Source organism: Cibotium barometz, chromosome 9 (assembly GCF_041138505.1).
Source record: "Cibotium barometz isolate CiBa-2024 chromosome 9, ASM4113850v1, whole genome shotgun sequence".
NCBI classification, from domain to species: Eukaryota; Viridiplantae; Streptophyta; class Polypodiopsida; order Cyatheales; family Cibotiaceae; genus Cibotium; species Cibotium barometz.
Window position 1 is genome coordinate 25,102,961 of NC_141054.1, and position 17,028 is coordinate 25,119,988.

Here is a 17,028-nt window from a genome sequence, read left to right on the forward strand (position 1 = left end):
AACAAGAGGGCATGTAGATAAAAGAGAATGGTCCTTCACCATGGTTTTTTACATGATCATCTTGAATCCTCTCCTCAATGAAGTTCAAGGCTTTGCATTTGGCCTAAACTCCATTTCCTAGCAAGTATAAGTAATCTTTAAAGTAAACATCTTCGGAAAAAGCAACCACCAAACCCCATGATTTAGAACGAGGTTTTGTAATCCCCCTTGTCATCCATAGTCACTTGGGTTTGTATTAATGCCACTTGGGTTTGTATTAATGCCACTAGTTAACAAGCAAAACAAAGAACTCAAAGCTAACAAAGAGCTCTACCAAGGTTTTGTAATCTCCATAGTCACCTGTTGGGTTTGTATCAATGCCACCAGTCAACAAGCAAAACAAAGAGCTCAAAGCTAACAAAGAGCTCTACCAAGGTTTTGTAATCCCCCTCTGTCATCCATAGTCACATGGGCTTGTATCAATGCCACCAGTCAACAAGCAAAACAAAGAGCTCTACCAAGAAGAAAGTATCAATGCCACCATTCAAACAAAGGGCTCTACTAATAAAGAGAAAACACTTGCGTGGGCGTGATATAGTGCAGTGGCAAAACGGGTTGGCTCATTGCCCAGGGCCACGAGTTCGAACCATGTTGCAGTATACCTACAAGGGGGGGACATAGAGTATATATACATTTTTTTTGGGACCAATAATTATATATATATATATATAATAGCAGTTCATTACATCAAAATAAAACCCGGTAGGTGTTACCTACTTATCTCTGCATCCCACATCTCTATTCCTCATTGTTTAACAAATTACATAATAGATTCCATCTATCATTCTCATTAACAAAAGAGGATTGCTCTCCGAAGACACTTTGTAGTGGAGCAATATACAAGCCTCCATTAATGCTTCTATGATACACCGTCTAGGGTATGCTTTTCGAACACGTCTCCCTTACCTTTTAATAGTACATATACATTTAACTATGGCAGCTTGCTAACCTTTACCGTTTCTGTGAACGATAGAAAACGCCCGAGGTGGTAAAATTAGGGCAACCTTGAACATCCGTTGGCGATGGTGCAGACTCGTTCTAGCACAGCTTCTGCTTCTTCTGCAGCAGAAGCAGAGAAGTCTCAATGCTTTTCTGCGGTTCGCAAGAGTAGGAGAAGACGCCGCCTTACTATGCCTGAGAGGAAGAAGAAGTTGCGTCGCCAGAAAGCCTTGCAGGAGCAGATTGCCGTAGCCAAGCCTTCCCAGGGTGTTCTGGTTGAAGATCAAGGTGAGAGAAATCCTAACCTTAACACTAACCATAAGAAGCCTAACTTGAACCCTAACCCGAACTCTAACCCAATCCCTAAACCATTTTGCAAGAAAGCCAGAAGCCGAAACCTTAAATCTGACGCCAGTGAATCTCAAGCCAGCCAGAAAACCTTAAGGAAACGATCTGCTGCAACAACAGAAGTGTTCATTTCAGGAGCTTCGAATGACGAGGAGGTTTTGATGGAAGATGAAGGCGAGAGGAACTCTGCAAGAGGAAACAGAAACCCTAAAATTCTGCCGCAAGTTAGCTGCAAGAAGAAGGCCAGAGTTCGAAATCGTGTCTCTGAGCAAAATGAGACTCGCGCTGAAGAATGTAGTCGTGATGAAGCTGAAGATCTGAAGCATGACAAAGGATGGACCATGGAGCAGGACATGGCTCTGCAGAATGCTTACTTTCAGGTTCGACCTTCGTCAAATTTCTGGTTCGAAGTGTCCAAAAAGGTACTCTTCTAGAGCCCTCGCTTAAGCTTAATTTTGGACATGGTGATGATGACTGTATGTTGAGAGAATGCCTTTGTAAACCCTCTTTTTGTCTTATTTACATGTTTGTTACTTGTTTTGGACATGGTGATGATGACTATGTGTTGAGACAATGTATGCGACTTTAAACCCTAGTTTTGTCTAATTGGCCTGTTTGTAGCTTGTTTTGGACACGGTGATTATGACTGTATGCTGAGACAAAGCACAGATTGTCATTTTAGATCCTAATTTTGTCTAACTTTCATGTTTGTGGCTTGTTTCGGACATGGTGATGACAACTGTATGTTGAGACAATGTGCATTATGCCATCTATGTTGAGACAATGTGCAGTATGTCATCTTAAAACATAGTTTTGTCTGATTTGCACTTTTTAAGCTTGTTTTGGACTTGGTGATGGTGCCTATATGTTGAGATAATGTGCAGAATGCCATTTCAAGCCCAGTTTTGTGTAATTTGCATTTTAATAGCTTGTTTTGGACTCTGTTTTGATGAGTGTACGTTGAGACACTGAAACTTTTCCATTTTAAACCTTGGTTTTGTCCAATTTGCATATTTGTAGCTTGTTTCGGACATGCCAACGATTACTATTTGTTGAGACAATTTTCCTTTTTAAATCTGGTTTTGTGTAATTTGCATGTATGTAGTGTGTTTTGGACATGATATTCAGAGTGTATGTGGAGACAATGTGCATCATGCTATTTTAAAATCTAAATTTGTCTAATTTGCATGTTTGTACCGTGTTTTGGACATGGTGTTAATAACCGCTTGTTGAGACAAGGTGCAGTTTTCTGGTTTAAACCCAGGTTTTGTCCAATTTACATGTTTGCAGCTTGTTCTGGACATTGCAACAATCACTGTATCTTGAGACAATGTTGTTAGAAGTCATCTCCTGTCTTTCTGCAGACACCAAGGCCTTTGTTGTGGGTGTGCCCGCCCTTGTAGGTGTTGTTCTCATTTTTCCTCACTCCTTGTATTTTTTTTCCGTTTTTCCCTATTTTTTCTTGGCATGGGAGGCTGCCTTGTGATGGCAGGAGGATCTAGTTGTTGGCCGACTGCATCAGTATGCTTGTGTTTACATTGTGGAGCTGGCCAACTGGTCTGGACAGGTCGTGGACCTTTTTATGCGGGCTGACTGCTGTGTGCAGGTCGTGGGCTCCTTTGGTGTCTTGTCGGCTGTCCCTGATGCAGGCTGACTGCATGCTTGGGGCCATATAAAATGGGCCCACAGTCCCTTGCCATTGGAGTATTGTATACGGGACCTTCTTTGTGTATATAGAGCAGAGTTACATGCCTCTATCTCTCTCCCTCTCTTGTGCTGTTTTTTTTGCATTGCGTTTGCCCGTTTTCCCAGATTTGGTCATCATCTCCGCTGCTCATTCTGACATGGTATCAGAGCCCTAGGCTATTGATAGTTCTTGGGATTTTTGTGAGCAAGAGGGGGATTTTTGTGTTGCTGATTGGTGGACAGTACGGGACTGTTTGGGAAGAGGAGAAGCAAGAGGACGGCGGGCTGATTTGCTGGACAGCCACTTGCAGGTGTAAGTTCTTCTTTGTTCCCACCCACCCACCCTTTTTCAGAGTACATCCCCGCAATGGCAGATGTGCTAGAGATGGCCGAGAGGCATGTGAAGATCCCTACACTCCCCACGTTCCCGGTGGACTGTTAGTTGGACGGGAACAACTACGGCATATTGAAGGTTATGATGGAATCTGTTCTGGAGTCTTACGACGACGTTGATTTCATTGTTGTTGGGGTTCCACGGCCGGAAGTAGATGAAGGGGAGTTACCGTCGATCCGAAAGGACCGGGAGGCATAGGCACAGATGTGGGATCGTGTCAACGCCAGGGTTCGTTCGTTTATCTTCCTTAACTGTATACCGCAAGTAATCAATCATGTAAAGCATATGACGCTGAGGTATATGGCAACATTTGGCTTCTCTTTACAATAGGGTATCGCCCATGAAGAGGATTTTCTTGGAAGTACAGATGCGGGTTATGAGCCTTGCAAAGTCGTTGACGATGCGAGAGTATATTAACAAGCTGCAAGCTCTTCAGCAGGAAGTTTTTTAGGCTGGGAAGGAGATATCATCAGAGGATGTGGCCATAACGTTACTGTCGCATTTGTTCTCTCAGTACTCAGCATTTTACTCATCTTTGCTCAGTACCATCATGTGGGAGGAGCTTGTACCTCATGGTCTTGGACCAAGAGGAACGATTCACGAACCCTCCTCAGGGTGGAGGTTCGGAGGCCTTAACTGGCCAACGGTCGAAAGGTCGTAACACGGGCAAAGGAAGGCTTCATCGGAGAAGTCTTCTGAGAAGAAGTCCATCGCTGACCGCGAGAAACTAAAGGTAGAGAGGACCTATAATGATTGTGGCGAGAAAGGCCACTATTGGAGGTAGTGTCCCAAGCGGAAGACCGAGAAGGGTGAAGATTCCTCAACAGCAATCATAAAGACTCCGGCTTTTGTGCACCTGGAGGTGATGGACACCAATGTTTCATTTTCTTCAGGTAGGGAGGAGGTTGGAGGATTCTCGGCAAAGGATACTCGGGAGTGGATTCTAGACAGTGATGCTTCCAAGCACATGACTCCTTCCCGTTCAGATTTACAAGATCTCTGCAGGTATTCTGGTCACATTCTTACTGGGGATACATCTGTTGAAATATACAAGTGAATAGGGTGTGTGCGGGAACAAGTCCTTAGCAAGAGGCTGTAAGAGAGAATCTGTAAATGTGAGAGAAGCTGTGAAAAGGTGAGAAGTATCTACTGGGAGAGAATAAAGGGTAGCATAAGAAGATTTAGGAGATGTGGAGATATTCTGGGAAGAGGTGGAGAGAATCAAGCAAAAGAGGTGGAGTGAATCAAGGAGAGATCAGTGGGATTAGATGCTTGGATGTAAACTCTATAAATTGAGGCATTGGCCTAATGAGAAATTGTTGGTTTTTGATTATCCATGCTTACATTAAGCTATCAGTTAATTGCTCACTAATCACGTCTTAATTATCATCTAATCTCTTTTCTAATGATGTTGATTCTAGCATTTGATCCACCATATAGCTAATCACATTGCTGCAAATTTAACAACATCCACTATCCCAGTTCACAATGAGGGCAGGTTGGAGATAGTTCCCGATGGCAGAGAGGGGAAGCATTCCTCCCAGGTGTTGTATGTTCCGTCACTTGGTTTTCATATGTTGTCAGTGCATCAGGTTTGCAAGATTGGTGTACGGGTGGAGTTTGATGAGCATTTTGTTGCTCTCCGGCACAAAGCAACAAGTCAGGTGGTTTGGGAATGTGGAGTGGAGAATGGAGTTTACAAGCTTTCAGCACTCTCTCTCCCGGGTCCTCAGGTTTGTGATGAGTGGCAGTTTGGGAGTGGCCACTTAAGTGTGGATGCGCTGCAAGTGGCCACTTAAGTGTGGATACGCTGCAGGTGCAGGCTTTCCAGGACCAGATGGTGGATAGCTTGCCAGTTGATGGCAGCAGTTGGCAGGAGCTTTCCAGTACTCATGTTGGTGGTTCGTGTGTTCGTCAGTCAAAGGAAACTGAACAGGTAACTTATGCTCTGATGTCTAGTAGTATTCGGGACAAAGAAACTCCTGTAGATGAGGATGTTCTTTCCACGGGGACTTCTCGGAAAGCCAGGCAGGTGGCAGTTGAATACTTGCAGAAGGAGGTGGATTCTCCAGGCTTTGTGGCGCCGGATTCAGAGGGGGTGGTCAACAGGTTTTAGAAGGCCTTACGTGGACTTCAGCAGGTTTCCAGGACTTGGCTTTTCACCGTAACAAGTGTTGATCCTTGTGAGCAGTGTGATGTCTCTTTGACTCAAAAGCAGAATGGTTCATTGATTTGGTTGATGGACACCAGATTGGACAGGAGCTTCCTGATGAGGTAGTTGAGCTCATGGTTGCAGATGACTCTTTGGGAGGCAGGATTGCGTATCCTGTGGTTTCTGCAGCATGCGAAGGATCATGGACTCTTTTTCACAGGAGGGGGATTGATTGATGGAGTCCGACTCCACGGTTGGAGTGACTCAGTTTGGGGAAGAGATCCGGACACGAGGAGATCTACTTCAGGCCCAGGAGTGACTCAGTTTGGGAAAGAGATCCGGACACGAGGAGATCTACTTCAGTCATCTTTTGCCTTGTCATCAATAGAGGCAAAGTACCGGGCTGCTTGTGATGTTGCTTGTGAGGTGGTGAGGTTGCAAAGGTTGCATTGCAAGATTGGGCTTCCACTGGAGGAACCCATGGTCGTCCAGAGGCACTTTGTTCGTGAACAGATCGTTGCTGATGACATCTTGCTAGAGTTCTGTTCGACGGAGGACAGTACGGTGGACCTCTTCACGAAGTCGCTATCTCAGGATTTGCTGAGGCGGCATCCCAGCTCCCTGTGGTTGGTTTCATAGCCGGGAGCTGAGAGGGGGTGTTAGAAGTCATCTCCTGTCTTTCTGTAGACACTAGGGCATTTGTTGTGGGTGTGCTTGCCCTTGTAGGTGTTGTTCTCATTTTTCCTCACTTCCTGTATTTTTTCCCCATTTTTCCCTTTTTTTTCATGGCATGGGAGGCTGCCCTGTGATGGCAAGAGGACCCAGTTGTTGGCCGACTGCATCAGTATGCTTGTGTTCACATTGTGGAGCTGGCCGACTGGTCTGGACAGGTCATGGACCTTTTTATGCAGGCAGACTGCTGTGTGCAGGTCGTGGGCTCCTTTGGTGTCCTGTTGGCTGTCCCTGATGCAGGCCGACTGCATGCTTGGGGCCATATAAAATGGCCCCACAGCCCCTTGCCATTGGAGTATTGTATATGGGATCTTCTTTGTGTATATAGAGCAGAGTTACACGCCTCTTATCTCTCTCCCTATCTTGTGCTGTTTTTTCTGCATTGCATTTGTTCTCGTGTTCCCAGATTTGGTCATCATCTCCGCTGTGCATTCTGACAAATGTGCCATGAAATTGAATGTATTTTGAAGAGTCATGCATTTTACAATGCGTGATGTGTCACACTTACGCAGCTCAAACATACTGCCTGCCCCTCCCATCCGAAAATCTGCTGACAAAAGAGGGAATCCTGTTCATGGACGTGCAATGGAACTCATTCACAACTTGTTCATCTGCGAAATATGGGCCATATATCATATTTAGATGTCATACTTATGCAGTTATACACACAGCTCCCTTCCCTCCTGTCAGAAAATCTGACATTGGGCTGGGCCACATGCCCATGAATCGGTAATGAAGCCCCATCCATGATCCGCCCTCCGGCAAAAGGCAGGCTATGTGAGTCAACCCTAGCTGTGCATGAAAGTGCCTACGATGAAAAGATCATGACATCAACAATGCTTAAATATGTCGCACTTAACCCTGATTTCAATCAATCCAAATGGTTGAATGTGTCTGGATGTTGAAAAAATATACTACCAGTCATATTTAGGCTGCTTTTGCCATTCCTTAAGTTTTGCTTGATTCTTTGGGTCCTCGTGGCTTTATTCTGATGGTTTTTCTTTTTGGTGGACTTCTGGAAAATTGAATTGGATTTGCTCCATTTCTTTTGTTGGTCTGCCTATACTTATGGAGGTGGGTGGGAGGGTGTGATCAGTTTAAGATGATTATGTAAATTTATTAATGGCATTGCCAAAGGTTAATCTCATTATGGCTGCATGTAGGTCTTTGGCAAGACGGCAAAGGAATGCTTTGACAGATTTTACTCTGCCCACCCAACACCGCCTGTTACACAACCTCGTTCAAGGAAGCCTGCTGCAGAGTCACCAGTGCGGACCATATCATTCCTGTCTCCCAGGTCTTCATTAGATTCCAGGCCTCGTTTTGGCAGAGGCAAGCAGGGGCTTTTAAAGGCCCACCAGACTGTGAGACACATTCTTCGTCAGCAAAGAGTTGCAGATGGAAGTTATGAAGCTGATGTTTTCTCGGCAGTGGAGCAAGTAAATTTGAGGAATCCTCTGTTACAAGACTGCACAAATTGTGTCGCTTCCCCATCACCTGCCTTGAAAGGGAAGGCCAGCCATTCTGAAAGCTCTGTTGCTACACCTGCGAATTGTCTTGGCAATGGAAGAAGAGACAACGAGGAGTTGTGGAGCACTGTATCCTCAAAGCAGAAAGCTCATTTTGCTTATGATCACAATCAATATATTACCAGGACAAGCGTACAAGGTCAGCTCCTAAGCCCTGAGGTTTTGAAGATGGAAAGTAATCCCGGTAGGCTGGACCGTTATCTTGACATGCTACATTTAAGGCGGGTTGAAAAGAAAAAGAGTCTCTCTGTCAAAGATAAATCTCAAGGCTGGTGCATAGCAGAAAACAAACTGAATTCAGAAAGGAGGCTGACACAGTGTGTATCTGCCGCCAGGGAGGCTATCATTACTGATACAAAGGAGGTACTTAAAACAGTGTTGAACCAGCAGTCTGCAGTTGAAGAAGAGACAAGCCTGTTGATTGATGATGTGGAGGAAGAGTCATCTCTCATGCTGGAGGACTGAGATTCTCCCATGCTGGCATTAGAGCCATCTTACACGTGGGTGAGCTAACATCTTTTCCATTGGTGGCAGATAGCCACTCAACACTACTGTGAGTCACTAACTAGGAAAAGTAGAGAATGAAGAAATTGGCATGTTACAGAGGTTATACCTAGAATCCAGTATCTGGGTTTGGTCTTGATGCACAATTGATTGATGTAATGTGTACAATATGTAGCCCTTACATTGAAATTTCATGGGAAAAAGCATTCCAAACCAAGTAGGTTTATTAGTCCAAAGAAAAGGTGGGCGCTGGACTTTCTGCCTCATTTACTCAATGAAGAGGTTTTTTCAACTTGATACAGTCACATCTATGGGAATTAAGGTCATGATACACTCTCTTCAAGTTCGACTTGATCACAGGTTAGGCCTGAAGATGGAATGGTAGTACTGAGTTATCGCCGCTTTTCATTGGAGTCCTAAAAAAGTTTTCTGAGCAAGGTGCTCTTGTGAACTTGAAGGTTACATGCTGTTGTCTTGAGCTTGATTTGATGTATATGTAGAATCAGAACCATGGTTTGGTTTATACACTGTAGAGCTGTTGATTGTGTTTGTACATTTGTCTTTTATCGAAGGTATTCCCTCTAAGTGCTCTTCCCATGAAAGATGAGCTTTGGGTGATAGTAAGTGGAAGGGAGAAATGTCCCGGATTAGAAAGGGAAGAAAAAAGTTGTGTCTTGAGAGACATGGACCTCATTACGGTACTGAGGCTAGTCACAACATAATGTCGTAGGAGACTCAAAATTGCAGCCTAAAATGTCTTGTATCAACTTCTTGCACAGGTTGTTGCTCTACCCATGCCTCATCATTTGATATGTCATAGCTCAAAAGAGAGACCCTTTCCTATATATGCATTGCCTAGGAGGTTTTTCAACTGGTCAGGTGAGGTGCATCCCTAGATTTTTGTCACCATGTGAGTTACATCTTTTGGGGGATTTGGTTAGTTGGGGCTGCAGACAGTCTGGTCTTCCGAGTCTTGATCCAATTCCCTGGTTTCTTAAGGGTTTCTTTGCAACTCTTGGAATCTGTTGGCTCAGCCTTTGGTGCTGTCACTTCTGGCTACTGCCATTTCTTGATGCTTGGATTGGTGCTTTTTTAGGGTGGGACGAATGGAGAATGAAATGAACTTACACTGAAAGGAAGAGATTGCTGTCTGAAGGAGACACGCAACTAGCATATGTTGTTTCGGTTCAATAACACAACAGCAGTTGTATTCAGTATAGGATTGACATGTTTTAAGTTAATGACATGGCATTGCATAGACGGGATATAAGTTCCATTACAGCTGATACCACTACTTCAGACCATCTTTTATATGATTTCATAGATATTCCTCCTTGTTGCTAGCATTGTCTGCCCCAAACATTTGCATGCTTGAGTCGACCCAAACATTTGCATGCTTGAGTCGATTTTAAGCTTGAGAGAATTTATCAAAATATTGTAGAGTTTTAGAAAGTTTGAACTTAACATACGCATAGCTTCTCTGTTTTGCATTGGACTCGTGATCATTATTATAAGCCAAGTACACAGATCTGCATTTCAGAGGATGAGAAGCGAGAGATTTATAAGAGATGAATTGTAGTCAGAGCAAAGCAAGCTGCCCTTTAAGGATGGCCATGCCTGAGACGTCTCTTTCCTTTTTGGGACTTCAAAATGCAGAAGAAGGGGACATGGACTGTGGAGACTGGGTGCTCCCTAGACGATGCATATTTGGTACTAGCTGCCCCAAACTTGGTGGAAAGAGAAGAAAGTATAGCTTCCCCATTGTGGAACCTCAAATACAAAAGAGGATAGAACATGTAGAGGCCTGGGTCCTATTCTCTAATAGGAGGTCAACTTTGGTGGAAGAGTAAGTCGTGTTACACAACCTCGGCAACCACCAAAGGGATACAAACAGAGATTTAAAGCTTTTGATGGTGAGGCTGTGTGCTACACGCATATGACCACCGTAGCTTGTATGCTCAAAGCTCTGTAGCACACATATGACCACCATAGATTTGTATGTTCAAAGCTCTCCTATGTTCAGTTGTAGGTATCTTGAATGCTTGTACTAGCAAAAACTCAAGAGTCAAGAGAGCCCACGGTCCTTGCCTTGCTGCTAGCATCTTGCACACTTCCCTTTTAGAATGTTGATTCTTCTTGCTCACTTCCATTAGCTTGAACAATTGTTTTCTTCGCTTGAGATTGCATTTTGGTGGTCAAATGCGTTCTTCTAGCATCCTCTTTTACTGCTGTAATCATTACTGGTTCCACACGATGAAATTTTTTACCATTCAATCTCTTATCTTCATTAAGAAGAAATGAGAACACATTATCCAAGCTTAAGTTAGATCGAGTTTAGATATTTGAAGCAAGGTTCCCATATTCAGGTATAAGGAAGGCTCGTAAGACAAACTGCTAAAAAGCATCATCATCATCAGCTATTTGAGATCGAATACTTGCCAATTGTCACATTAATGATCTCAAACTGATGATGTGGTTAGCAATGGTTTCATGTGATTTCATATCCATTCTAGAAAGCTGTTGCTTGAAGAACACAATGAAATTTTTATTTCTGCACCAAAAATTTCATCTAATTTTCACCTTACTTTTGGTTAATCTATAAGAAGAGTATATACATTAGAAATACTCAAACTACTAATTGGGAGGGCTCTCTCAATTTTACCTAATTCACAAGATAGATATATACATAAAAAATACTCAAACTAGTAATTCGACTATGTATGGAAATGCTTTCCACGAACTTCTCAATGACAAGTGGTTCGACCATTTCTCTATCAAGAGAGAACTTGGAACCGACTAACTTGTAGCCTTGAGCAACTTTCTTTCCATGAGAGAGAGCACTAGCTTTCTTGCTTAAAGAAGACCGGCTTGCTTGTTTGGGAAAAAACCATCTAGGTTGCCAAAGCTTTTACAGTATGACGATTAATGCACTAATTCCTTTTTTTTAATAGCATAATTACGGTTGATGTCTTCCATATTATCTTCTTTGCCAGCCGCCCTTCAGCAGCTGACAATGATTGCAGAGGTGACTCAGGAAAACGATAAATCAGAGCACACGGTAGCCCTTTAAGTCTCTCAACAACGGCTTCTTTGACTCACCAGCACACCTTTAGCAGACGCTTTTCAGCCCTTAAATCTGCAACCTATGAAGTTAGTGTTTCTTCTTATTGCTCTACATGTTTGTTGGTTTTTCATTTCAGATCATCTCACCATACCTGCAGAATGTTGCTTCTAAATCATGCAAAAAGAGCTCCATGGATTTAGCCAACTGCAGACTATCGCAGGCCATTTTGAACAATAGCATCTCCTACTGAACTACCTAATTAGGGTTTGTAGGTTAAGATTGTCCTTATGTTAATTAAACCTAGACCTGCTGCTTCTTTGGGAGATAGCAAATCTCCGCTTGACTTTGGCCTTCATTTTCTGCCTAATTTCTTCCACCAAAGAAATATGAAACCTCGACTTGATTGATTGGTAAAACTTATCATTTGTTTAACAGAATTCAAGCAATATTTGGCAAATACATCACGTCTCATACACTTTTTTTCTAGACATAAAGAAAGGATTTGTAAGTTTCATAATAAATTTAGCACATTTCTTCTAGCTTAAGAAATGGATAATTATACAGTCCATTATAAATATAAAAAAATATAAATATGCATATTATATGTATATAATAAAATATATTATAGAGATGCACACTTAGCTACTTAGGGCTGAAGATGTTGAAATTACCTTTCTCCGTTACAACACAATGAAAACTGAGCCTACTTAATTGAGCTACAAAAACTGTCTGAATTGCTTGATCACCCAAGAAATTTGGTAAGTTAAACGCCTTGGAACATGCAAGGTTAACTCATCAATCAAAAATTTATGTTTTCCTTCCTTAAAAAAAAAACAATCAAATTTTCTAATTTCCTTGTTCCATGTGAATGCTCCTTGTGTATGAAAATTATTCTCACGTTGTTTTTTTTGGCATTCTTCAAAGTTTTTGCTTCAAATTGGATGTGGGGAGAGAGAGAGAGAGAGAGAGAAAGAGAGATTTATAAGGCTACAAAGGAGTGAGTATGAGACCCAGTACAAACACTAGGGCCCTTCAACGCTTTGAACAAGTTCTTTGCCTGTTCAAAATGATATGGACGAGAACAAAATGATTATTAAGCATGAATTCCAATACATCATGTCCCAACAAATCAAACAAAAGGATGAATTCGATGGTTTGTTATATGTTATAAGCTTGCTCAAAATGACAGTGAAGAACAAACAATCCAGTGCAAATGTGCTCTCTCTCTCTCTCTCTCTCTCATATGTGCATACCCACGCTCAAACCCTTGTCAGAAATCGAACGATGAGATCAAGGGCATCAGCACATGGTAAGCTGTGAAACCTCCACATATAGAAGAAGCATTTATGACTCACAGTGCAATAAATGATGACTCCTAAGGGATCAACATGCTCAAATCACATTAGACTCCCCTTCTCAACTCAACCACCACCCTCCCTAGATGCTCTGGTGGAAGGAAAGCCCTTAGTGCTTGCAGATCTGAAGCTCCTCCAAGGAACAGGATTTTGCTTCCCTTCTGTAGGTAGAGATGTCCTCTTCTTTGAAATAGGAGAAGTTTTCTGTTCTGGCTCTGGCCTCAGCTTGGGATTGCTCTGTGATCGAGCTTTCGCCTTCGCTGACTGGGTAGCAGCCATGTAGCTAGGAACTGCAGGGGAACCTAATAAGGAGTTCTCAAACATGCTCTTGAGTGGCCCCGAAAAGCTTCGCCTATTTAATCCTGACTTTGATGCCGAGCGGTGGTTAGCCTTGGCTGCTGTCAGCTCTGCAGGTGGCAGTTCTTTGAACACTTTGGATGTCATGGTCTCACCATTAGTGTGCAAAGTACTAACTTGAGTGCCATTGCCTCTAGAAGGGCTAGACTTGCTTTGCTTCACAGCTGAAGACAACTGCTTTGGAGTTGACATTGGGGACAATGCTGTTGGGCTCTTCTGGAAGGACTGCAGAAGGTTATCAGCTTCTGGCTGAGGCGACATGGCCACAGTACTCTGCACAACAGATTCAAATAATGGCAGGTTTTGAGCTTGCAAGTTTGCTACTGCAGTGCTTGGATATGAACTTGCATCTTGTAAAAAATTAGGTGGCTGCTTTGCAGGCATGGGCATTCCGTTTCCTATCTCTGCTTCTGAGTAGCTCTCATCTCTATCTTGTGGGTTCTCCTCATTATCCTCCAAGTAAGCAGTTTCCCACGGGCGAGCGGCCATCCACCGCTCCAGCCAGCTCCAACCCCAGTGAGATTGATCATGTTCGCCATCAATGACCAAAGAATTTTGCTTTTGTGCAGATTTCCAAAGCTGGAAATAAAAAGGAGCATGTCAGTACTATCATAAGCAGATAATGTAAGGCTGCAAGAAGCGTTCACAAAAGAGCTCTGTATTTACTACACCTACAATATGTACATACAGTTGCACAACTTTGTGTGTGTGTGTGTGTGTGTGTGTGTGTGTTGCACACACAACAAGGACAAAATGCAGTCTTGAGAGCCTACTCACAAAGCTTCACTCCATTACTCTGTCATGCATAGCATAGAAAATTTAGAATCTCACTTGACGAGAAAATGCATAAGCAAGCGCTCGCTCTCGTTTTGCAGCAGCCTCTTGTCGGCTTTGAAGCTTGGCCTCCAGATCTTGGAGTGTACCAGTGCTAGAGTTCCAACCTTCCTGATATCACACAAGCATGATGCCACACGGGCATGCAGCATTAGCTTGGCTCCCTCAGCTCAAAGCCAAAGATTTGAGGAAAGTGTCATAGGATTAGGGCTTCAGGTATGTCCTTCACCAGAGATTTTCTAGGTCGGGCATCTAGCTGCCGCCTCTGTTGAAGCTTTTGTTGCACAGCCTGACCTTCCTCGGACATGCGAACACGTCTGGCACGAACACGGGCCTGTACACGAACCAGTGCTTGCACACACCGCAAGGTCGTTCCTGCTTGCCTTCTTACTATGTGTCCTCTGACCAAAGCTTGTAATCTTACCAGACCTTTGAGAGCTCGCAGAGCCCGCCGGGCCTAAAACACAAAATGCAAGCCATACCATTCAACATAAAAATGCAAGCTATGCCATTCAGCATGTAATGCAAACCAACTGCAAAACCATGCATATATCAATACACAGGCACATCTGGCGTATTTTTAATCACATTTCCATAAGGAAACCCATTCTCAGAAAACTTCCAAACAAGGAATGTACACTTCACAGGTACAGAAAAGCACCAGATATCCTCGAAAACCTGTCTGTATCACAATTGCTGCCTTTGTGATGCCAGCGGTGTCCACTCCATTGCTCACTGCAGCAGCCATAGCAGCACCTGATCCCTCTGCTGCTTGTGTAAAATAATGCCCTTCCTCGCCATAGAAAAAATCAGTGCCTCCTCTTGGTCCTTGTCGGCTTTGATCTTGGAGTGTGTTACAAAACCCATATGTAGTTGTGTACAGGTTTTGTGAACCCACACACACATCTGAGCCTCTGCTTTGCGTTGATAGTTTTCCAAAGCTCCATCGTCGCTTCTCCTTAGGCTTTCTCTGAAACACCAGCACAAAGGAAACATTAAATGTGAAGCACCCTTGGCAAGAAATTAAAGCTGAAAGAAGGTGAGGCAGTTTGTGTCCATGCAAGAGGGTGCCTCACCGACCAGCTAATCAAACCGTAGGCCCCAGCTCAAGGGATCGTTCCCTTTTCTCCTCAGTCTGTATCCTAAGGCCAGAAAATGGGTGTTACTCAAACTATCTGCCACTGCAGCTGGGCTGGAAGCCCCACAAATCTTGGCTGGCTTGTCCCTGTTGGCAGTACTTGGCATGCATGATATTGTGTGGCGTGCACACATGATTGTGGTGCTGCAGATTCCTTGTGTAAGAGGCATGGCTCTGACCTTATACAGTCCCTAATCCGACCATCAACAGTGCTATCCCAGGTTGAAAAACTCAGAATAAGGGGCCTCCACATAGGTAGCAAATGCAACTTCCTCCATGGTATCTTTGGCAAGGCCTCTTGGGAAAAATTTACCACTTTGGATAGAAGAAGTCTGCACGTTTTGCTAGTATGGTAGATGATACAAAGATATAACAAAGTTCAGGTTATTTTCCAAACTTAAAGTGTGATCTTGGTTCCATAAGAGCCTACACACAAAGCTTCAAATCATCGACCTTATCATGCATAGTATACACTTAATCTTCTCCAATGGATACAAAGACCTTTATCCTAATGCATGGTATACACTTAATCTTCTCCAATGTGTACAAAGACCATTATCCTACTGCATAAGAAAACATCCATCTATGTACCCTCTAGCTTGACAAAAGAAATTTTGAATGCTACTAACCCACATAAAACATGACCACATCATCATCAGAATATCATCCATCATTAGAAAGAGGAAGCAAGGCCTACCGCAGTTATTGGTGATATATCTTCTGCAGAAGACTTTGAAGCTTTCTTGCCCAATAGAAGAGACTTCAGCCATTTTCCAGGTGACTTTCCCATCTTATCCTATGACCACCTGCAATTAGGCTGCACCCAAACATCATTTCATGCTTCAGGGACCAAAAGCTTATGTGAGAGCAACATCACATTAGTACAAAAATAGCGCACACACTAAATCAACCCTTAAATTAGCATAATTATCCCTGTGCCGAGAAATAATGAAGGTCCCCACCATCACATGGAAAAACAAAGATTAAGAATGGTTTCTAGGTAAGAAACACAACGGAGAGCCCACATATGAGCTTCCAGGGCATAATCATCCCTCTCCTTAAGAGTGTAGAAGGTACATTATCAGGCATCAGAGCCCAGAGCTCTCGACTGGAAGGTGCAAACACAAAGATCCTAAGAAAGAAGGTACAGTTCATGCAATTTTGCCTCTAGATGGGACTAAGAAAAGCAGGCAAGAGGGTAAAATACCGTAGAGCTTAGTAAGTTCCAGTAATCTACTTCTCCTGATACTCTAGAACTCACTGTGTCGGAAGAAGCTGCCATTTCATAGGCAAGCAAATGCTTTGTTGTGTCAATTAACAGGCTGACACCGCAGATCAACATGGCTAAGCTGTCTGTGAAGCTGAAACCTAGTAGTTTAGCAGTCAAGCACTTACATGGCTTGTCATATATTGATATGCAGGTGTGAGCAGACTGGCTGCTGCCAATTTTGGTACACGATGAAGATCCGCAGCTTCATAGCTGAGAGCTCCTTGATCCCGTATATTGCAGCTATATCCTCTGAACAAAGATATCATAAGTATACATTACTAAGCATGATTAAGCCAGAAGAGTAAATAGTAGAGAAGGAATTAGAGCATCATCAAGCAACCCAAATCAGGAAAACGGGCGTAATTCTTCAAAAAACGGCAAAATTAAACAACCCAGTTCACAAAAGAAGGTGTAATTACGCAACCCACTTCAAAACAAAAAGGGGGTGTACTTCAGCAACCCTCTTCCTTCAAATAATGTTGAAATTGTGCAACTAAATAAAAACGTGAAATCAAAGGACCCAATTTAACAAAACTGTGAGATTAAGGAAGCTCAACAAGGTGTAACTAAGCAGCCCAATGCAAGTGAAAAGGTGACATTAGGCAACCCAAAACCTCATTAGTGACCGTCCTTTCAACGCCATAGCTAGTTAAAGTCGGAACCTGTAACAAAGCAGACTGGCTTGTG

The 17,028-nt window shown here is 43.2% G+C and overlaps 2 protein-coding genes across 6 annotated transcripts in view; one reads left to right on the forward strand and one right to left on the reverse strand.

Moving 5' to 3' along the window:
* Positions 1-971: 971 nt before the first annotated feature.
* On the forward strand, positions 972-9,658 carry LOC147635368 (uncharacterized). 2 transcript variants are annotated; one of them, XM_086802617.1, is made up of 3 exons: positions 972-1,266; positions 1,363-1,748; positions 7,454-9,658. In XM_086802617.1, exons 1-3 carry the CDS (start codon positions 1,062-1,064, stop codon positions 8,282-8,284), a joined length of 1,422 nt encoding a protein of 473 aa, XP_086658743.1. In that variant the 5' UTR covers positions 972-1,061; the 3' UTR covers positions 8,285-9,658. The 2 variants fall into 2 exon arrangements, with proteins under 2 accessions (XP_086658743.1, XP_086658742.1); XM_086802616.1 differs by having other exon boundaries at positions 972-1,748.
* A 2,801-nt stretch (positions 9,659-12,459) lies between these two features.
* LOC147635369 (protein IQ-DOMAIN 17-like) overlaps positions 12,460-17,028 on the reverse strand; it is a 5,439-nt gene continuing 870 nt past the window's right edge. The window contains exons 1-7 of one of the 4 annotated variants that reach the window (XM_086802620.1): positions 17,004-17,028; positions 16,467-16,590; positions 15,769-15,888; positions 14,595-14,903; positions 14,163-14,390; positions 13,931-14,044; positions 12,460-13,678 (exon numbers count right to left, since the gene is read on the reverse strand). The exon at positions 17,004-17,028 is cut by the window's right edge and continues 870 nt beyond it. In XM_086802620.1, coding sequence (XP_086658746.1) covers positions 12,809-13,678; positions 13,931-14,044; positions 14,163-14,390; positions 14,595-14,903; positions 15,769-15,861 — 1,614 coding nt within the window. In that variant the 5' untranslated portion in view covers positions 15,862-15,888; positions 16,467-16,590; positions 17,004-17,028 and the 3' untranslated portion in view covers positions 12,460-12,808. Of the gene's footprint in view, positions 13,679-13,930; positions 14,045-14,162; positions 14,391-14,594; positions 14,904-15,768; positions 15,889-16,466; positions 16,591-16,769; positions 16,869-17,003 lie in introns of those variants that run through there. The other 3 variants (XM_086802623.1, XM_086802622.1, XM_086802621.1) reach the window with 3 other exon arrangements.